Source organism: Salvelinus alpinus, chromosome 23, assembly GCF_045679555.1.
Source record: "Salvelinus alpinus chromosome 23, SLU_Salpinus.1, whole genome shotgun sequence".
Lineage (NCBI taxonomy): Eukaryota > Metazoa > Chordata > Actinopteri > Salmoniformes > Salmonidae > Salvelinus > Salvelinus alpinus.
Genome location: NC_092108.1, coordinates 43,375,180 through 43,397,879, shown reverse-complemented (window position 1 = coordinate 43,397,879; position 22,700 = coordinate 43,375,180). Strand labels below are relative to the sequence as shown.

Sequence of the window (22,700 nt, the reverse complement as noted above, 5' to 3'; positions counted from 1 at the left end):
CACTAGCTTTAAGCACCAGCTGTCAGAGCAGCTCATAGATTACTGCACCTGTACATAGCCCATCTATAATTTAGCCCAAACAACTACCTCTTTACCTACTGTATTTATTCATTTATTTTGCTCCTTTGCACCCCATTATTTCTGTCTCTACTTTGCGCTTTCTTCCACTGCAAACCAACCATTCCAGCGTTTTTATTTTTTATTTTACTTGCTGTGTTGTATTTACTTCGCCACCATGGCCTTTTTATATTTTTATTTATTTATACATATATTTGTTTGCCTTCACCTCCCTTATCTCACCTCACTTGCTCACATTGTATATAGACTTATTTTTTTTCACTGTATCATTGACTATATGTTTGTTTTACTCCATGTGTAACTATGTGTTGTTGTATGTGTCGAACTGCTTTGCTTTATCTTGGCCAGGTCGCAATTGTAAATGAGAACGTGTTCTCAATTTGCCTACCTGGTTAAATAAAGGTTAAATAAATAAATAAATAAATAAACAGATGAATCCCGGTTTCAACTGTACGGTGCAGATGGCAGACTCTCGTGTGGGAGAGTGGTTTGCTGATGTCAACATTGTGAACAGAGTGCCCCATGGTGACGGTGGGGTTATGGTACGGGCAGGCAGGCGTAAGTTACGGACAATGAACACAATTGCATTTTATCGATGGCAATTTGAATGCACAGACATACCGTGACAAGATCCTGAGGCCCATTGTCATGCCATTCATTCGATGCCATCACCTCATGTTTCAGCATGTTTCAACTTGTAGACTTGTTTACGTGCTGCTGTGCGGTTTGTTGCTAACCTTACTTCGCTACCTGCCAACTTTACGGTTTTTATTTTTTAATTACCGTTTTATATTTTTATTTATTCCCTCGCTCGACTTCTTCCATTCAACTTTTTCACCCCGGACGCTTTATCTGGACGTGGTTCGTCAGGACCTCCACCAGCCAAAGCTAAGTAGTAACAATAACATTATGCCTTCTAATTGCAGTCGCTGTACTCATAATTTACAGGGGAACGATTGCCTTATGGCGACGATAGCTGCAAGCCCAGCTTCAGACGCAATTGTTAGGCAAGGGTAATTTAAGTGTAGGAAAGGATGAAACAGTGTCTGTGCCACCAATAAGTACAGATAGTAGTATAAATCCCCACGCACAGTCCCCGCAGCCGGACAATTTTCTCATGGCTTCTGGTAGGAATGCTCAAACGGTGTCGCTCATTCAGCCGACAGAAACTTTCAACAGGTTCTCCCCATTAAGCAACGGGTCGGAGTCCGAGGGTCTGAGACATCGAAGCCTCCCACCATTAGCTCTGACAAATTGAAAACCCTAGTCATTGGCGACTCCATTACATGCAGTATTAGACTGAAAACAAATCATCCAGTGATCATACACTGTTTACCAGGGGGCAGGGCTACCGACGTTAAGGCTAATCTGAAGATGGTGCTGGCTAAAGCTAAAACTGGCGAGTGTAGAGAGTATAGGGATATTGTTATCCACGTCGGCACCAACGATGTTAAGATGAAACAGTCAGAGGTCACCAAGCTCAACATAGCTTCAGCGTGTAAATCAGCTAGAAAGATGTGTCTGCATTGAGTAATTGTCTCTGGCCCTCACCCAGTTAGGGGGAGTGATGAGCAAAGTCTCACAACTCAATCGCTGGTTGAAAACTGTTTTCTGCCCCTCCCAAAATATAAAATGTATAGATAATTGGCCCTCTTTCTGGGACTCACCCACAAACAGGACCAAGCCTGGCCGGCTGAGTAGTGACAGACTACATCCTAGCTGGAAGGGTGCTCTCATCTTATCTACGAACATAGACAGGGCTCTAACTCCCCTAGCTCCACAATCAGATAGGGTGCCGGCCAGGCAGCAGGCTGTTAGCCAGCCTGTCAGCTTAGTGGAGTCTGCCACTAGCACAGTCAGTGTAGTCAGCTCAGCTATCTCCATTGAGACCGTGTCCGTGCCTCGACCTAGGTTGGGCAAAACTAAACATGGCGGTGTTCGCCTTAGCAATTTCACTGGAATAAAGACCTCCTCCGTTCCTGTCATTATTGAAAGAGATTGTGATATCTCATCTCAAAATAGAGCTACTTAATGTTATATCCCTCACTTCCAAGGGAATTATAGTCAATGAACTAATCACTGATCATAATCTTGATGTGATTGGCCTGACTGAAACATGGCTTAAGCCTGATGAATTTACTGTGTTAAATGAGGCCTCACCTCTTGGTTACACTAGTGACCATATCCCCCGCACATCCCGCAAAGCCAGAGGTGTTGCTAACATTTACGATAGCAAATTTCAATTTACAAAAAAAAAACGACTGCGTTTTCGTGTTTTGAGTTTCTAGTCATGAAATCTATGCAGCCTACTCAATCACTTTTTATAGCTACTGTTTACAGACCTCCTGGGCCATAAACAGCATTCCTCACTGAGTTCCCTGAATTCCTATCGGACCTTGTAGTCATGGCAGATAATTTCAATTTTATTTACTTTAATATTCACATGGAAAAGTCCTCAGACCCACTCCAAAAGGCTTTCGGAGCCATCATCGACTCAGTGGGTTTTGTCCAACATGTCTCCGGACCTACTCACTGCCACAGTCATACTCTGGACCTAGTTTTGTCCCATGGAATAAATGTTGTGGAACTTAATGTTTTTCCTCATAATCCCGGACCACCATTTTATTAAGTTTGCAATCGCAACAAATGATCTGCTCAGACCCCAACCAAGGATCATCAAAAGCCGAGCTATAGATTCTCAGACAACCTAAAGATTCCTAGATGCCCTTCCAGACTCCCTCCACCTACCCAAGGACGTCAGAGTACAAAAATCAGTTAACCACCTAACTGAGGAACTCAATTTAACCTTGCGTAATACCTTAGATGCAGTCACACCCCTAAAACAAAAAACATTTGTCATAAGAAACTAGCTCCCTGGTATACAGAAAATACCCGACCTCTGAAGCAAACTTCCAGAAAATTGGAAAGGAAATGGCGCCACACCAAACTGGAAGTCTTCCGACTAGCTTGGAAAGACAGTACCGTGCTGTATCGAAGAGCCCTCACTGCTGCTCGATCATCCTATTTTTCCAACTTAATTGAGGAGAATAAGAACAATCCAACATTTCTTTTTGATACTGTTGCAAAGCTAACTAAAAAGCAGCATTCCCCAAGAGAGGATGTCTTTCACTTCGGCAGTGATAAATTCATCAATATCTTTGACAAAAAGATCATGATCATTAGAAAGCAAATTATGGACTCCTCTTTAAATCTGTGTATTCTTCCAAAGCTCAGTTGTCCTGAGTCTGCACAACTCTGCCAGGACCTCGGATCAAGGGAGACACTCAAGTTTTTTAATACTATATCTCTTGACACATTGATGAAAATAATCATGGCCTCTAAATCTTCAAGCTGCATACTGGACACTATTCCAACTAAACTACTGAAAGAGCTGCTTCCTGTGCTTGCCCCTCCTATGTTGCACATAATAAACGTCTCTCTATCCACTGGATGTATACCAAACTCACTAAAAGTGGCAGTAATAAAGCCTCTCTTGAAAAAGACAAACCTTGACCCAGAAAATATAAAAAACTATCGGCCTATATCGAATCTCCCATTCCTCTCAAAACATTTTGAAAAAGCTGTTGCGCAGCAACTCACTGGCCTCCTGAAGACAAACAATGTATACAAAACAATTCAGTCTGGTTTTAGACCCCATCATAGCACTGAGACTGCACTAGTGAAGGTGGTAAATTATCTTTTAATGGCGTCAGACCGAGGCTCTGCATCTGTCCTCGTGCTCCTAAACCTTTGTGTTGCTTTTGATACCATCGATCACCACATTATTTTGGTGAGATTGGAAACCCAAATTGGTCTACACAGACAAGTTCTGGACTGGTTTAGATCTTATCTGTCAGAAAGATATCAGTTTGTCTCTGTAGATGGTTTGTACTCTGACAAATCAACTGTAAATGTTGGTGTTCCTCAAGGCTCCGTTTTAGGACCACTATTGTTTTCACTATATATATCCTACCTATTGGTGATGTCATTCGGAAACATAATGTTAACTTTCACTGCTATGCGGACGACACGCCACTGTACATGGTGAAGCCCAAAATTCTTCTCCCTGGAAGCCTGTGTTTCAGACATAAGGAAGTGGATGTGAATACAACTCCACTCTAGCCTGGTCTTACAAGCCACTTCATGTATTTCTTTCAGTTTATATACCCTACACTCACTAGAAGTATAGTTCTGACTGAACTCTGCCAGAGAGAACAACATACAAATGGTCTACATGTGTGGGCAAATAGAGGAAAAATCTGTACTTTTAATAACCAGACTAGCCGAAACTAAAATGATCTAATAATATTACTGTACACTAGCTAAAATGCCTTGGGTATCAGCAAGTTTTGTTTACGAATATTCAGCAATGAACAAAATATGAATTTAACCTCAATCTAACACAAAAAGTCTGTGTCACACCCTGATCTGTTTCATCTGTCTTTGTGCTTGTCTCCACCCCTCTCCAGGTGTCACCCATCTTCCTCATTATCCCCAGTGTATTTATACCTGTGTTCTCTGTCTCATGCCAGTTCATCTTGTCAGGGCCTACCAGTGCGTTTTCCCATCTCCCTGCTTGCTCAAGTTCTGTTCCCTAGTTTCCCCAGTTCTGACCATTCTGCCTGCCCTGACCCCGAGCCTACCTGCCATTCTGTACCTGCCTGACTCTGACCTGTTTATGAACTTCTGCCTGTCCTGACCCCGAGCCTGCCTGCTGTTCTGTACCTGCCTGACTCTGACCCATTTACGATCCTCTGCCTGTCCTGACCCCGAGCCTGCCTGCTGTTCTGTACCTTATTGACTCTGCCCTGGATTACGGACCTCTGCCTGCCTTAGACCTGTCTTTTGCCTGCCCCCTGTTTTGGGTCAATAAACATCTGTGACTCTCGCTGTCTGCATCTGGGTCTTATGCTGAGTTCTGATAGTTTGGACAAATGCCTGGTGGGCTGGTCACTCCTTAGGCCAGTGGGCTGGTCTCTCTATTAGCAAGTGTACGTACTGCGGCAGTGCGGTCCACCTCACAGCGACTGCTTAGGATGAAACAAGCCTCGGCATTGTCCAGTCTGGAAAAGAAGGACAGCCATTCAATACTAAGTGGTAACATCTCAATACTCTACAGTGGCTTCCTCTCATCTCCTCTCCAACTGTATACCTACCCACACTCATCTTAAACATAGGAGAGGTGAAAGGAAAGCAATATGGTGGATGCCTATTGCCTATTCACTATTGGTTTTTACCAGTCCAGCTCTTCCACATCAGTGCAGTTGAAGGAAAGGAGACCAAAGATCCAAAGAGAGGAAACTATTTTAGCGGAATGAGACGCAGCCCTTAGTGTTGATGACTCACTTGGCCCGTATGAGATCCTGGTCTTTGAGGGCTGAACCCTGGAGGTAGATGACACGCTGGGACCATAGGGGGATGTGGAGGACCCGCCGAACCTGGGGGTCCATCTCTGTCGGACACAGGATGATGACGTAGTAGTCCTGAATGGGGAGGAACACAGAGGAACAGCCTGGGTCGTGTTCATTCGACACCAAATAGACGAAAACGGACTTAAACAGGGAGGGACTACCTGGACTTGTCCAATAAGTAATGCACATTTCTGTTGCCAAGTGTTTTAAAACCTTTCCTGTTAAGCGCCTGAATGAACAAGACCCAAGCATACACACACGCACACACCAACTCAATCACCCACCCACCCACATGCATGCATGCACGCACATACCAACACACACACACACACACACCTGCAGCCCGGGGTGGGCGTAGAACTCATTGAGGAAGTCCATCAGGAGGTCTATCTTGAGGGAGCTGACACACAGCACCACATGTTTCTCCGTCTGGGCGCGGTGACGGCTGTAGTTCCCCCCCGACTTCTGTCTCTCCATCCACAGGTAGGCCAGCTGCTCAAACTGACCAATAGCGCCCAGCACAGGCACACCTTACTAATACTGCTCATGTTGTGCAAAACAAATGCTCAAATCAATCCAATAGGCTAAATGCATGGCTAAATGCATGGCTAAATGCATACAGTTCACCCAATCCGACACATTTCGTAATATAGAGTAAAGCATTTATCTTTTAATCGCTGTGTTCTTCCATGCTGGTCCCATTGAGCTATTATTTTCTCCAGCCCAGTACCAACACGCCTGATTCGTACAGTCAAGTAATCATCAAGTCAGGTGTGTTATTCCATCTAGCTGGTACAAAAGCCTGCAAACCCTTTGGGTCTCCTGGACTAGTACTAGAAAAAAGCTGCTTCAACAGAACATTGAAATTGTGTCCATTAAAAAAAGGCCACAGTAAATGTTTTTGTCTTCATTGAGGCAATATGTTTACAGGGAGAATGGCAGAACAGCAGCAGTAGGGATACTTTTGGCCTACAAATGCCTCTACAATGCCCCGAGCATGATTATGCACCGTCTAGTTCAGCTGACTCCCTACTCACATGTGTTCTATCGATGTGGCATTTCCTAGATGTCCAGACATTAGTCCAGATGATTTCCCTTTAGCAAGCAGTGTGGTAATTTTGTGTGTGTCTGTCTGTCTGTATGTGCGGTGCAATGTGTGTTTTTGGCCAACTCTCTCACCTGAATGGGCAGCACCACAAGGGCCACTGAGATCATGATGATCACCAGCAGCTTGGAGGGCCACACGTTGGGCGTGACGTCGCCGTAACCCACTGTGGAGAACGTGACAACACAGAAGTACCAGGAGTCGAACAACGTCAGATTCTTGCCCGCCCGCTCCAGGTGCTGGATTCCACAGATACTACCAGGGATACAGGGAAGCAGTAACACACAGGTTGTGAAGGGAGTGGTGTCATTGCATCATTTGGGGACAGTTTACCAGACACAGATTAAGCCAAGTCTTTGATTTTTAAGGATTTTCATTTGAGTTTCTACATTGAGTTTGTGTTTTAGTCCAGGACTAGACTTAGTCTGTGTTGGGGAAATCAGCCCTTGGTGTCTACACTGAAACATATGAAGTAGGGCCAAGACTTTTCCCAGACCACATGACCAAACCAGGAAAAACACTGCGTCCTTTAACCTTTAACTAAGGCAGATGGTCAAGAAAAACTATTGGTTCTGCACATAGGGCCAGTTTTCTGGACAGTTGTTACTGTTACTCCTTGACTAAAAAGCACTTTCAATTGAAATTCTCATTGAGCCTTTTGAACCGGGACTAAACTTAATCTGTCTCCGGGAAACCGGCCCATAAGGTTTTAGTCGAGAAGAAACATAAACCTACAAGACTTTCAACTGAACTCCTCAAAGCCAGGCGTATATCCTGAAATCTCTTTGTAACATATATCGCTCATCGATATATTTATATGTACATATAGTTATTCCATCCCTTTACTAGATTGGTGTGTATTAGGGAGTTGTTGTGGAATTGTTAGATTACTTGTTAGATATTACTGCACTGTCGGAACTAGAAGCACAAGCATTTCGCTACACTCGCATTAACATCTGCTAACCATGTGTATGTGACCAAATGAATGTGATTTGTTTCGATTTTTTTATTGTTAATGATGTTCGATATACTGTATGCCCTCAAATATATCTGAGGATGTATTTATTAACTAAAATGCTCTGCATATTATGGAAACGTATTTGTTCAATTCTTGAATGAATACATAGTATCCATCCTATCAGTTTTTTTGTTGAATGTTGTGGTCAGTCATGTATTGACATTGGAAGTAGCTTAACCTGTGATCCCACTGGTCCAATACATCGATTAGTAAAACTTGGCCAACTGAAAGAGTGTGTTCAATTCTTATTTTTTAGAGGAACGGTTACATGGAGCAATGTCGTCATTCCAGTAAACCTGCATTTACCAGCCAGGACAAACAGACCTTAAGAGGAATATTCTGTCTACACAGACATTAGTGTGTCTCAACATGATTTCATTTAATATCTTTTTAAATACATCTAAATATCATCTATAACATATATGTTGTTTTGAGAACTGATAACTGACGGACTACCAGACAAGGGTGTGTACGCACGTGCTTGTGTGACCATCATCATGAGTATCACTTTATGATCATAGAGGGACAGCGAAAAAAACATTACGTTCGCACACACGCACACACGCACACACACACACACACACACACACACACACACACACACACACACACACACACACACACACACACACACACACACACACACACACACACACACACACACACACACACACACACACATTATGGGCAGGGCAGCAAAAGGCAGAACTGAGATCACTTAGCGGCCATTACCCCAAGGCCATTACCTACTCATTCCAGGGATTTTCTTTATTTTACTACTTTCTACATTGAAGAATAATAGTGAAGACATCAAAACTATGAAATAACACATATGGAATCATATAGTAACCTAAAAAGTGTTGAACAAATCAACATATATTTTTAGATTCTTCAAAGTAGCCACCCTTTGCCTTGATGACAACTTTGCACACTCTTGGCATTCTCTCAACCAGCTTCACCTGGAATGATTTTCCAATAGTCTTGAAGGAGTTCCCACGTATGCTGAGCACTTGTTGGCTGCTTTTCCTTCACTCTGCGGTCCAACTCATCCCAAACCATCTCAATTAGGTTGAGGTCGAGTGATTATGGAGGCCAGGTCATCTGATTCAGCACTCCATCACTCTCCTTGGTGAAATAGCCCTTACACAGCCTGGAGGTGATAGTCCCACTAAGCACAAACCAGATGGTATGGCATATCACTGCAAAATGCTGTGGTAGCCATGCTGGTTAAGTGTGCCTTGAATTCTAAATAAATCAGCGACAGTGTCACCAGTAATGCACCCCCACACCATCACACCACCTCCTCCATGCTTCACGGTGGGAACCACACATGCGGAGAACATCCGTTCACCTACTCTGCATCTCACAAGGACAAAGTGGTTGGAACTAAAAATCTAAAATTTGGACTCATCAGACCAAAGGACAGATTTCCACCGGTCTAATGTCCTTTGCTTATGTTTCTTGGCCCAAGCAAGTCTCTTATTATTGGTGTCCTTTAGTAGTGGTTTCTTTGCAGCATTTCGACCATGAAGGCCAGATCCACACAGACTCCTTTGAACAGTTGATGTTGAAATGTGTCTGTTACTTGAACTCTGTGATGTATTTATTTGGGCTGCAATCTGAGGTGCAGTTAACTCTAATGAACTTTTTTTTATTTAGCTAGGCAAGTCAGTTAAGAACAAATTCTTATTTACAATTACAGCCTAGGAACAGTGGGTTAACTGCCTTGTTCAGGGGCAGAACGACAGATATTTACCTTGTCACCTTGGGGATTCAATCCATCAACCTTTCGGTTACTGGCCCAACGCTCTAACCACTAGGCTACCTGCCTCCCCTTATCCTCTGCAGCAGAGGTAACTCTGGGTCTTCCTTTCCTGTGGCGGTCCTCATGAGAGCCAGATTCATCATAGCCCTTGATGGTTTTTGCGACTGCACTTGATGAAACTTGAAATTTTCCGAATTGACTGACCTTCACGTCTTAAAGTAATGATGGACTGTCGTTTCTCTTTGATTATTTGAGCTGTTCTTGCATTAATATGTACTTGGTCTTTTACCAAACAGGGCTATCATCTGTATACCTGCCCTACCATGTCACAACATAACTGATTTCTTCAAACGCATTAAAAATGAAAGAAATTCCTCAAATTAACTTTAACATGGCACACCTGTTAATTGAAATGTATTCCAGGTGACTACCTCATGATGCTGGTTGAGAGAACGCCATGAGTGTGAAAAGCTGTCATCAAGGCAAAGCGTGGCTCCTTTGAAGAATCTCAAATATAACATATATTTTGATTTGTTTAACACTTTTTTTGGTTACTATATGTTATCATAAATGTTATTTCATAATTTTGATCCCTTCACTATTATTCTACAATGTAGAAAATAGTAAAAATAAAGAAAAAACATTCAATGAGTAGGTGTTCAAACTTTTGACAGGTACTGTATATTTAATAGATTTGAAATACATTCCAAAATATATTATGGAATATGGCATTCGGGAAAGTATTCATACCCCTTGACTTTTCCCACATGTTGTTACGTTACAGACTTATTTTTAAATTGATTATAATGTTTTTTACTTCTCATCAAACTACACACAATACTCCAGAATGACAGAGTGAAAACAGGTTCAGACATTTTTGCAAAGGTATTACAAATAAAAAAACACAAATACCTTATTTACATAAGTATTCAGACCCTTTGCAATGAGACTCGAAATTGAGCCAGGTGAATCCTGTTTCCATTGATCATCCTTGAGATGTTTCTACAACATGATAAGAGTCCACCTGTGGTAAATTCAATTGATTGGACATGATTTGGAAAGGCACACAGCTGTCTATATAAGGTCCCACAGTTGACAGTTGTGGTAGAAACAGTATGTACAGTTGAAGTCGGAAGTTTACATACACCTTAGCCAAATACATTTAAACTCAGTTTTTCACAATTTCTGACATTTAATCCTAGTAAAAATTCCCTGTTTTAGGTCAGTTAGGATCCCCACTTTATTTTAAGAATGTGAAATGTCAGAATAATAGTAGAGAGAATGATTTATTTCGGCTTTTATTTCTTTCATCAGTGGGTCAGACGTTTACATACACTCAATTAGTATTTGCAAGCATTGCCTTTAAATTGTTTAACTTGGGTCTGTCACGACTTCCACCGAAGTCGGTCCCTCTCCTTGTTCGGGCGGTGTTCGGCGGTCGACGTCACCGACCTTCTAGCCATCACTGATCCATTTTTCATTTTCCATTGGTTTTGTCTTGTCTTCCATCACACCTGGTTCCAATCCCATCAATTACATGTTGTGTATTTAACCCTCTGTTTCCCCTCATGTCCTTGTCGGTGATTGTTTGTTGTATGTATTGGTGTATGTTGTATGTTCTGGTGTGCGACGGGTTTTGCACCCTCTTATTTTATTTTGTATATTTTGGTTTCCGGAGTTTTTTGAATATTTATTAAACGGCTCCGTTTATACCAAGTTCACTCTCCTGCACCTGACTTCCCTATCACCAGCAGGGTCAAACGTTTTGGGAAGCCTTCCACAAGCTTCCCACAATAAGTTGGGTGAATTTTGGCCCATTCCTCCTCACACACGCTTTTTCAGTTCTGCCCACAGATTTTCTATAAGATTGAGGTAAGGGCTTTGTGATGGCCACTCCAATACCTTGACTTTTTAACCCATTTTGCCACAACTTTTGAAGTATGCTTGAGGCCATTGTTCATTTGGAAAACTCATTTGCGACCAAGCTTTAACTTCCTGACTGATGTCTTGAGATGTAGCTTCAATATATCTACATAATTTTACTTCCTCGTGAAGCCATCTATTTTGTGAAGTGCACCAGTCCCTCCTGCAGCAAAGCACCCCTACAACATGATGCTGCCACCCCCGTGCTTCACAGTTGGGATGGTGTTCTTCGGCTTGCAAGCCTCCCACTTTTTCCTCCAAACATAACAATGGTCATTATAGCCAAACAGTTATATTTCTGTTTCATCAGACCAGAGGACATTTCTACAAAAAGTATGATCTTTGTTCCCATGTGCAGTTGCAAACTGTAGTCTGGCTTTTTTATGGCGGTTTTGGAGCAGTGGCTTCTTCCTTGCTGTGCGGCCTTTCAGGTTATGTCGATATAGGACTCGTTTTACTGTGGATATAGATACTTTTGTATCTGTTTCCTCCAGCATCTTCACAAGGGCCTTTGCTGCTGTTCTGGGATTGATTTTCACTTTTTGCACCAAAGTACGTGGATCTCTCAGAGACAGAACGCATCTCCTTCCTGAGCGGTATGACAGCTGCGTTGTCCCATGGTTTTTATACTTGCGTACGATTGTTTGTACAGATGAACGTGGTGCCTTCAGGCTTTTGGAAATTGCTCCCAAGGATGAACCAGACTTGTGGAGGTCTACAATTTCTTTTCTGAGGTCTTGGCTGATTTCTTTTGATTTTCCCATGATGTCAAGCAAAGAGAGTTTGAAGGTAGACCTTGAAATACATCCACAGGTACACCTCCAATTGACAAAAAGTATGTCAATTAGCCTATTAGAAGCTTCTAAAGCCATGACATCATTTTCTGGAATTTTCCAAGCTGTTTAAAGGCACAGTCAACTTAGTGTATGTAAACTTCTGACCCACTGGAATTGTGATACAGTGGATTATAAGTGAAATAATCTGTCTGTAAACAATTGTTGGAAAAATTACTTGTGTCATGCACAAAGTAGATGTCCTAACCAACTTGCCAAAACTATAGTTTGTTAACAAAGAATTTGTGGAGTGGTTGAAAAAGTGTATGTAAGTGTATGTAAACTTCCGACTTCAACTGTAGATTATTTTGGGGGGATACAGGAGCCCTTCCTAACTCAGTTGCCGAAAAGGAAGGAAACTGCTCAGGGATTTCACCATGATGCCAATGGTGACTTTAAAACAGTTAGTGTTTAATGGTTGTGAACAACAAATTTGGTTGTAACAACAAATTTGTGGAGTGGTTAAAAAATAGTTTTAATGACTCCAACCTAAGTGTATGTAAACTTCTGACTTCAACTGTATTTAACTGATCTATTTGATATTAATGTTTAACAATTCATATTTAACTAATAGTAAGAGATTTCTGTCCTACTAGTGTCTGTGTTTTCATGGGCTCCATTCTCGTTCCCTGCAGCTAATTTGGGCATACAGTATGGTCACTGGAGATGGCTTGAGCTTACAAATTAGTTAAAGACTGCATCTTATAGACAAGAATGTGTTTTACTAGAGAAAGCTTAGGAGTAGAACAATCCCTCATTGTCTCAAAATCATCCTCGCATCTGGGAAACTAAGCGAGGGTGGGGTTAAGACAACAACCCACGTGCAGATAATGACAGGATGAACCCAGAGTGGCTTATGAGGCCCCTTGGTCTGCAAGTGGCGGGTTGAACCAACCATGATTGAGCATTGTTAATGTCCGCTATATATAGTACTCTGCATTTGTATAAAGGTTAGGTTACTCGGTACAACACTCAAGGGTGTGGGGACGACCAGACTCATTATTGCAATAATGAATCACTATTAAATAAAGATAGTTGTTTGAAGAAATGACCAAGTCTCTCTCAGTACTGAATTTCCATGACAAAGTGCATGGACTCATGGACATTCAAAGACTTATCCCGAAGCAACTCCAGCATTGTCTTGGCTGTGTTCTTAGGGTCATTGTCCTGTTGGACTTTTTCCATTTAAGAATGATGGAGGCCACTGTGTTCTTGGGGACCTTCAATGCTACAGACATTTTATGGTACCCTTCCCCAGATCTGTTCCTCGACACAATCCTGTCTCAGAGATTCAAGGACAATTCCTTCGACGTCATGGCTTCGTTTTTGCTCTGACATGCACTGTCAACTGTGGGACCTTATATAGACAGGTGTGTGCCTTTCCAAATCATGTCCAATCAGTTGAATTTACGACAGGTAGACTCCGATCAAGTTGTAGAAACATCTCAACGATAAGCAATGGAAACAGGATGCACCTGAGCTCAATTTCGAGTCTCATAGCAAAGGGTCTGAATACTTATGTAAATAAGGTATTTCTGTACATTTTTTATAAATGTGCAAAAATGTCTGAAAACCTGTTTTCACTTCGTCATTGTGGGGTAGTGTGTATAGATTGCAGAGGAATTGTTTTTTATTGAATCCATATTAGAATAAGGCTGTAATGTAACAAAATGTGGAAAAAGTCAAGGGGTCTGAAAACTTTCCAAAGGTACTGTAAATACAAAATGCAAGCAGAAAGAAAAACACGTCCATAAAAAACAGACACATTCATGACTAATAAAGTCCTCAGAATACATTTTAAGGCATTACATGCATTTGAGCAAAGACGCAAATGTGCTACATATGACTTTTAATATACCGTTTTTTTTCATATGGGATGACTTTATTTCACATTAGAAAGATCAGATTCACACATTGTATAAGATTACTTCCCAAGCAAAGTCCAATTTGTTTGACATCTCAACTTTAGGTTGTAGCTCAGCTTCTGAAAGCCATAGAGACAAACCAAAGATATTCCCATGTGCATCAGAGTCGAGTCGTCCGCGGGCATTTTACCACTTGTTTCTAGCCTAAAGCATAGCAGATGAATGTTTTAGGTATTAACAATTGCAAATTGTAAAAAATATATCTTTTTTTTTAACCCTCAAATCAAGGAAGGTCCAACGCCCCTACACGAAATGTTGCCCCTAAATTGGGGACCCCTACCTTAGATAACATAGCTAATCACTGTCCTTCCATTTCACTTCCATCTGGTCATTCGACTAACTGTCTACTGACTAGCTGTCTATTGACCAATAACAAACCAATTCAGTATTGTGACATCATTCTATTACCATCACGAAAAGCAACGGCAACGTCGTGCTAGCATTATACCTTAAAAACAAAATAAACCATGATCCCACTGGGCACACACTAGTTCAGTCAATGTTTTTTTAACGTAATTTCAACAAAATTACGTTGAACCAATGTGGATAGACGTTGAATTGACATCTGTGCCCAGTGGGATATTTAATGTTCTATGCAATGTGAATAAACACAGTGAAATACTGCCTGTTGAGTGCAGGGTAGGTTCTTTGGAATATTTGCCTTCAACTTTCCTTAAAAATACATTTTACAGGATCTAGTAGTAATTGCTGCCACTACCTTGCTTTTGTGGCATCGCACACATTACATTAATGGTCTTGTGGCAGTCAACAGGAAGCCAGATATTGAGGGAATTGTTCCGAGGTAATTGACATTGTAATGCCATTTACACAGAGTGCACTGGAGAAAATAGGTCCCAGAGCTGTACACTTGGTAACCCAGAAATATGATGTCAGACGTGGTGCATTAGTGGCAAATGACTGTAAGTGCTTGAAGCTCTGAGGTGGAAAACCGCAGATAATGGCCAGCAATTCAATCTGGGCTGACCCCGTAAAATCCTATTGGATGTGGGAGAGGGAGAGATGGTCCAAAGCAGGGTGCTTTGCCTCCTCCATCCACTTATTGAGTTAGCAATTTAGCATGTCCTCTCAGTCTAAGTGCTAACATCTTTTTTGTTGTTGTTTATCGTCATTTCTGAAACGAATTGTTTGCTTAATTTAAAATTGGTTTTCGAAGTGCCCATGTTTGGGATGCAGACTGCAATCTACCAGTGCACACACATTCAAGCAGGCACCCACACACTCACCAAGTGAATATGAGGCAGAAGAGGGTGGAGATGAGGATGAGCACCTGGTTGAAGATGGCAGACTGTGTTCGCTGTATGGCACGATGCAGGTCATTCTAGGGGGGGGAGGTTATGGATGGTAAACCTCTTACCTCTATTTTTGTAAAGGATTTTTTTTCAAATATTTCATTGCTAAATAAGGTAGGTACACATAGTTGAGATGGGGAGACAGAACAGAGGGATAGAGCAGTGGCAGGGATCGAACCACTGCCTCCAGATGTAATGTGTGGTCCAGAGGCAGTAGCACTATCACGACATGCTGATTCAGCCGTATCTGAGTTGAGGCATGTTAACACTCACAATCATATTCTCCAAGGCATGCTTGGCCAACCAGCAGTTCAGGAACACTGGGATGAAAAGGTTCCGCAGAGGGAGCCACATGATCTGAAAGAGCACAGAGATCGTTATAGGCTATCCCATCTATAGAAGCCCAAAACGTTCCTGACAATGTTGCCAGATACAAAGAGATAGGTTATCACAATGTTTCAGCAATGTAGCTGTGTTAGCTGGGGAGACTCTGGTCATGATTCTCTCGGGGACAAAACATACTACTAGGAGTTTGTAGGCACGTACAGTATATGATGTGACTTAAAACATCTTAAAATCCCAGTTAAAACCCCATACAATTTAGAATTCAGCCGTGTTCATCATTAGCTGTGACTATGGGAGGAGACCATAATAGCCCTGCCATAGCATTGTGTTTTGCTAGAGTCCAGGGCCCATATTCCTGTCTCAGAGTGGGAGTGCTGATCTAGGATCAGTTCCCCCCCCTCTTAATTATTATTTGAAAGGAAAATCTGATCCTAGGCCCTGTTCGAGTGTGTTAACTCTTACGGTGAGCAGGAAAGGCACTGTGTTCACCATCTCCAGGATAAACGTCAACCGAATTATCTGCTCCCAAATGTTGCCCTGAGGACAAAGTAGAGAGCAGTCATGTTTCTTCCTTTGTATCTCTTTTAGCCCTTTTTGGGGTTTATCTTCTGCTTCCTTTTGGGGCAGCAGGTAGCCTAATGGTTAGCGTGGTGGGCCAGTAACCGAAAGGTTGCTGGATCGAATCCCCGAGCTGACAAGGTAAAAATCTGTTGTTCTGCCCCCAGTAGGTCGTTATTGTAAATAATAATTTGTTCTTAACTGTCTTGCCTAGTTAAATAAAGGTTACATTTAAAAACAAAACACAGTTAATCTGTTTCACAATCTATTGACTTTATATATAGATATACATACTGTAGAGTAGACATTACAATGAATGTTTCCTAAGACTGAGTGACATCCTATGGAGTGGGATGGTACTTACCTTGTAACTCAGGTAAGTCAATAGAATAGTTTCAAAAAGACAGATAACTGCCACAGACACCTGTTGAAGAAATAGAATCAAGCACCTTGTTTTCATCGAGTCTTATAAAAAATGATTGGGAAGCAGGTTAACTGAGAAAATAAACAACAAACAGTAGTAATTTCATAGTGCCCATGTATACAGTAGTTAGCAAACAACTACATTTGAATAAATTATGAAGAAAATTTGTTGGCAGAAATTTCACCTGTAACGGCCATATTAAAAGACTTCGTTCGACCCACATTATGGGAGACCTGGTGGGGGGAAAAGCTGTGTGTTAGTTTACAACTGGAGATTGAGATGAAGAGAGATACTTGAATCATGTCCAGAGAATGACTAGCCATCAGTGGTGTGTAGAGAATAACTAATTGGTTGTGCTTGATGTTGGATTAAAGAGTCCCTGAAAACAATACATTGTCCAGGAGTTTTCCCAAACTTAGGACAATGTTTCTGTTCAGGATGGTACCCTAGTATGAGAGTGGATTTAGGGACACTGGTGTAGGGTTGAGACATGAAACCACTACAAACATCTGACAAGGCTTCAGAAAAGGCGAACAGCTTAAAGCAGTGGATTGCTGTCCTGTTGCTTGCAGTCATCGTGGTGTGTTATAGCAACCAACTGCTGGGTTCCGGTGGCTGTTTGTGCCAATTCAACATCTAGAATTGTTGGGAAATAACTGGAAAATGGCGGCCAATATTTGGGTCAGAACCACATTGTTCTGCTGTTTCCTCTCTAAGTGAGTGTGTCTCGATGTATTGTTACCGGGTAATATTGATATTATTAGGTCTGGATACGCTTCTCTTTTATTTAACACTCTATTAGATAAGAGTAGATAGCGTAAACACTCACCAGTCAATATTTAAAAAGATGTATGTTTGATTGGGGCATCCCCAGCTGTAGAGAGAAGAAATATGTCAAAATATTTAACATGCACTATGCACAATAGTATTGAAGAAAATTAAATTCTACAGTCATTTCAAAACAAGGACAACGGCAAGGAAACTGACTGTACCCATCTCATCATTTTATCAAAACTGAGTACAACGTGACCCAACTCTTATTTGCTTACGTTTCCAGATGAGGATGATGTATTGTAAAAGCATTTAGATTTACAAAGCTTACATAAATTAACCCAATTGAAGCTACGCTGACCAATGTAATAGCTCAGATCGAAAAGCGACTCAGATGTAGGTTACAATGCTTTCTGTCCACCAGCATTATAAAGTCCACCCACACAGACATGGCCAGAGAGGAAGAGGCGAAGCAAGAGGGTTTACTCAAAATCCTAAAATCTATCAACGTTAAGCAGATCATTAATTATTAAGACCGTTTTTACCTGGGGGACAACAACTGTAGAATTTAGACAATATAAAAATGTATTGCTATTTTGATACATGAGACTTATTTGATTTAATAGAAGTTTCTTAATGCTTAGGTTGTTACGAGTGTACTGATAGTGCTTTTGGAAAGTATTCAGACCCCTTCCCCTTTCCCACGGTTTGTTACGTAACAACCTTGTTCTAAAATGGATTAAATTATATTTTTTCTTAATCAATCTACACACAATACCCCATAATGACGAAGTGAAAACAGGTTTAGACATTTTTTCAGATGTATTAAAAAAATGATTTTTTTTTGTTGTAGTCCCAGACATGAATCAGGTAATTTTGTCTGGGACTACAACCAAAAAATATGTTTAATTTTTTTCTTTTTTTACTGCTGTTTTGACTGAGCTAGAGTCTAGAAAGAATGATAGACAGTGAATTGAATGATTCCGTACATGTTCAGTGCATTCACTTCCTCTGTTTCCAGGCATAGAAATGAAAGTATTAGAATCATTGTCGTTAGCTAGGTTTCCTTCCAATTGGCGACAGATTTTCATGTGAATATTAATCAAATCTGCATAAAACAATACGGACATTTCCCCACCAGAGATGTGTTTCCATCAAACTGACTTATTGCGGATAAAAGGCTGTGCATGATGACATAGTGCACATAAAAATAACTGTGGTTAAATTCCCATGTACCGAATAAAAAGTGCAAGTTAAATGGGTTTCCATAGAATCTTCAACTCTACTGATCCCATTGGGCACAAACTGGTTGAATCAACGTTGGTTCAACATCATTTGTCAATATATTGTGGCGTGGAATCTAAGTGGAGAATACATTGGATTTGAAAAAAAGTTATCAATGTAAAATGTTGTTTTGAGGGTGACATTTCAGCCACAGGATTACGTCATCATGGTAACCAAATTTCAACAGACAAACCTTGTATGAAATATGTTGAATTTGTACCTTTAAAACAATGTCTGATCTTCAGCATTATATCCACTATCAGGAAAAGAAAAAAAACGAACAGAACGTCCTACTGGAGAGTTGATCTATCTACACCTACCCTTTGGTCTCCTATCCAGGGTTTTAACCAAGTTCAGCCCTTCTTAGCTATGTATGATATTTGTCACTGACTATTACCGATGAGCCTCTGTGAGAATCATTGTTGAGAGATCACAATGTAAAAACTAAATAGATTCCCCGTTGCTATTGAAATCATTCCGAAGGGTAGATTTAAGAGCAAATGAAATGTAACCATACATTATCACTCATAAATCAATGATACTATTTCGGGCCTAAATATAGCATTTGCTAAGTCATCAACAGCTATTGTTTAATTTCAACCCAGAATTAATCAGAAAATATACAATACAATAGGCCTTGGGTTTCCAACATGAATCCAGCATATCAATTATTCATTCGTAGAAAAAATGGAATTAAAGCCAGACTAAGTCAGTGGCACAGATGGAACTATCCAAGCAGAATATAAATCCCCTTTAAAATGTTTATATTTGGTTGCATTGACAACCAAACACAATATCTCTTTTGAAATACAATAAATAGCCTATTAACTTGGCAACAAGTTAACAAATGATATGCTGAATTCCCCACTTAAACTCAAAAAATTAAAGTTAAAGAACGGGATTAAGCCAGTGGCTCAGATGGAACTATACAACTCCTTTAAATGTTGATATTTGGTTGCGTTGCGTTGCCAACTGAACACAATTCAATATTACCCTTGTAATACAGCAAAGCAAAGGTTATCTTACAAACTAATGTAACATTTAACCTTAAAATGTGTAACACATACAGTGGGGAGAACAAGTATTTGATACACTGCCGATTTTGAAGGTTTTCCTACTTACAAAGCATGTAGAGGTCTGTAATTTTTATCATAGGTACACTTCAACTGTGAGAGACGGAATCTAAAACAAAAATCCAGAAAATCACATTGTATGATTTTTAAGTAATTAATTTGCATTTTATTGCGTGACATAAGTATTTGATCACCTACCAACCAGTAAGAATTCCGGCTCTCACAGACCTGTTAGTTTTTCTTTTAGAAGCCCTCCTGTTCTCCACTCATTACCTGTATTAACTGCACCTGTTTGAACTTGTTACCTGTATAAAAGACACCTGTACACACACTCAATCAAACAGACTCCAATCTCTCCACAATGGCCAAGACCAGAGAGCTGTGTAAGGACATCAGGGATAAAATTGTAGACCTGCACAAGGCTGGGATGGGCTACAGGACAATAGGCAAGCAGCTTGGTGAGAAGGCAACAACTGTTGGCGCAATTATTATAAAATGGAAGATGTTCAAGATGACGGTCAATCACCCTCGGTCTGGGGCTCCATGCAAGATCTCACCTCGTGGGGCATCAATGATCATAAGGAAGGTGAGGGATCAGCCCAGAACTACACGGCAGGACCTGGTCAATGACATGAAGAGAGCTGGGACCACAGTCTCAAAGAAAACCATTAGTAACACACTACGCTGTCATGGATTGAAATCCTGCAGCGCACGCAAGGTCCCCCTGCTCAAGCCAGCGCATGTCCAGGCCCGTCTGAAGTTTGCCAATGACCATCTGGATGATCCAGAGGAGGAATGGGAGAAGGTCATGTGGTCTGATGAGACAAAAATAGAGCTTTTTGGTCTAAACTCCACTCGCCGTGTTTGGAGGAAGAAGAAGGTTGAGTACAACCCCAAGAACACCCTCCCAACCGTGAAGCATGGAGGTGGAAACATAATTCTTTGGGGATGCTTTTCTGCAAAGGGGACAGGACGACTGCACCGTATTGAGGGGAGGATGGATGGGGCCATGTATCGCGAGATCTTGGCCAAAAACCTCCTTCCCTCAGTAAGAGCATTGAAGATGGGTCGTGGCTGGATCTTCCAGCATGACAACGACCCGAAACACACAGCCAGGGAAACTAAGGAGTGGCTCCGTAAGAAGCATCTCAAGGTCCTGGAGTGGCCTAGCCAGTCTCCAGACCTGAACCCAATAGAAAATCTTTGGAGGGAGCTGAACGTCCGTATTGCCCAGCGACAGCCCCGAAACCTGAAGGATCTGGAGAAGGTATGTATGGAGGAGTGGGCCAAAATCCCTGCTGCAGTGTGTGCAAACCTGGTCAATAACTACAGGAAACGTATGATCTTTGTAATTGCAAACAAAGGTTTCTGTACCAAATATTAAGTTCTGCTTTTCTGATGTATCAAATACTTATGTCACGCAATAAAATGCAAATTAATTACTTAAAAATCATACAATGTGATTTTCTGGATTTTTGTTTTAGATTCCGTCTCTCACAGTTGAAGTGTACCTATGATAAAAATTACAGACCTCTACATGCTTTGTAAGTAGGAAAACCTTCAAAATCGGCAGTGTATCAAATACTTGTTCTCCCCACTGTACATGGCCACTTTGAGGTTACTGTAACTATTAATGAATTTTTATGTAATCATGTTCAAGATAGCATGCATAGGTTGTCACAGGTCTGTGGAGAATTCCACAATTGCTATAATAATCTGAGCAGAACCTTGAACGGCATTGATCACTTGCACCATGTACTTTAATGTAATCTCAACTGCAATCCGGGTCATTTGGTTGTGCTATTCGATGATGCACAGTGATAACACATTATTCAGTTGTATAAATAAACAAAATATCTGTCAGTGTATTCCTACTGTATTTGAACTTGGCATAATTAATTATAACGACACAAAAAGATCCCACCATGTCGAATGAACTAACTGTCTGTCGACATTATAAAGGTGAACCGGCATTTTCTGCTTCCATCAGCCCGATTGTGAATGTTTTCATACAACAGGTAATTAATCCGCATGAAATGGCTGGATGGAAACCTGGTTAGTAAGACATTTTCCATGGCATGGTTTTGGTACTGTTAATGGCTAATAGTTTCCACATTCTCTACTAATTATCCCTTGTTTCTTCTCTGAGAATTACTATACCTTGAGGGCCATCTTTAGAGGGCTGTTGTCAAATTGTAGTCATAGAAATGCAACATTTCTTTGACAATTCAGTGAATACCAGGTGGTATCTACATGTACCTACGAGACATTCAATTACTATCCTTACCAGCCATGTCCTTTGGATGGGTCATCTGTCAATACGCGACACATGTATAAGAGACAGCTCAGAACCTTTAGGGAGAGGTCAAACACTTGTATTCTTAGGCCTAGGAGACAAAGACAGAGACGTTATAATGGCATACCTAGGGTCAGTACTTCCTCACCATGTGACCTGACCAGGAACATCTCTGGGCCCCTTTGCTATAACTGGTTCAACAGTTTGCTATTTGTTGCTGATGCAACGGGTGAATTTTTACTATGTCTTTAAAATAAAGTACAAATAAGATTTATTAGATGGATAGTAACAGCATATAGTGTAGTTCAACTGTGACTACACAGTTAAAAAACATTACTTACTTGATCTTTGGTTTTTGATGAAGAACAGTTTAAGTGTCTCTTTGAAAGTACTTTCATTGGCATAAAATTCGACTTGCACCCTTAAATAAAGAGAAATATAAATAGTTTCTATAAATAAAATATTTACTAAGCATTTTCACATGGGTAAGGCTGGATATTAAACAAGTGCAAGGATTCCACAGGTGCAAACTCTTAAATAAATGTACAACAATGTTAAACCACATGGTAATTCTGTATTAT

The 22,700-nt window shown here is 41.0% G+C and overlaps 1 protein-coding gene across 4 annotated transcripts in view; it reads right to left on the bottom strand.

Annotated features, from left to right (window-relative positions):
* The window catches only part of LOC139551090 (potassium channel subfamily T member 2-like), a 64,624-nt gene that overhangs the window by 41,539 nt on the left and 385 nt on the right, over window positions 1–22,700 (bottom strand). For 3 of the 4 annotated variants that reach the window (XM_071362482.1, XM_071362483.1, XM_071362484.1), the window contains exons 2-12: window positions 22,461–22,540; window positions 22,111–22,210; window positions 16,880–16,928; window positions 16,636–16,695; window positions 16,176–16,250; window positions 15,642–15,725; window positions 15,303–15,397; window positions 6,669–6,849; window positions 5,826–5,990; window positions 5,425–5,561; window positions 5,078–5,141 (exon numbers count right to left, since the gene is read on the bottom strand). In XM_071362482.1, coding sequence (XP_071218583.1) covers window positions 5,078–5,141; window positions 5,425–5,561; window positions 5,826–5,990; window positions 6,669–6,849; window positions 15,303–15,397; window positions 15,642–15,725; window positions 16,176–16,250; window positions 16,636–16,695; window positions 16,880–16,928; window positions 22,111–22,210; window positions 22,461–22,540 — 1,090 coding nt within the window. Of the gene's footprint in view, window positions 1–5,077; window positions 5,142–5,424; window positions 5,562–5,825; window positions 5,991–6,668; window positions 6,850–15,302; window positions 15,398–15,641; window positions 15,726–16,175; window positions 16,251–16,635; window positions 16,696–16,879; window positions 16,929–17,524; window positions 17,570–22,110; window positions 22,211–22,460; window positions 22,541–22,700 lie in introns of all 4 variants that reach the window. The other variant, XM_071362481.1, reaches the window with a different exon arrangement.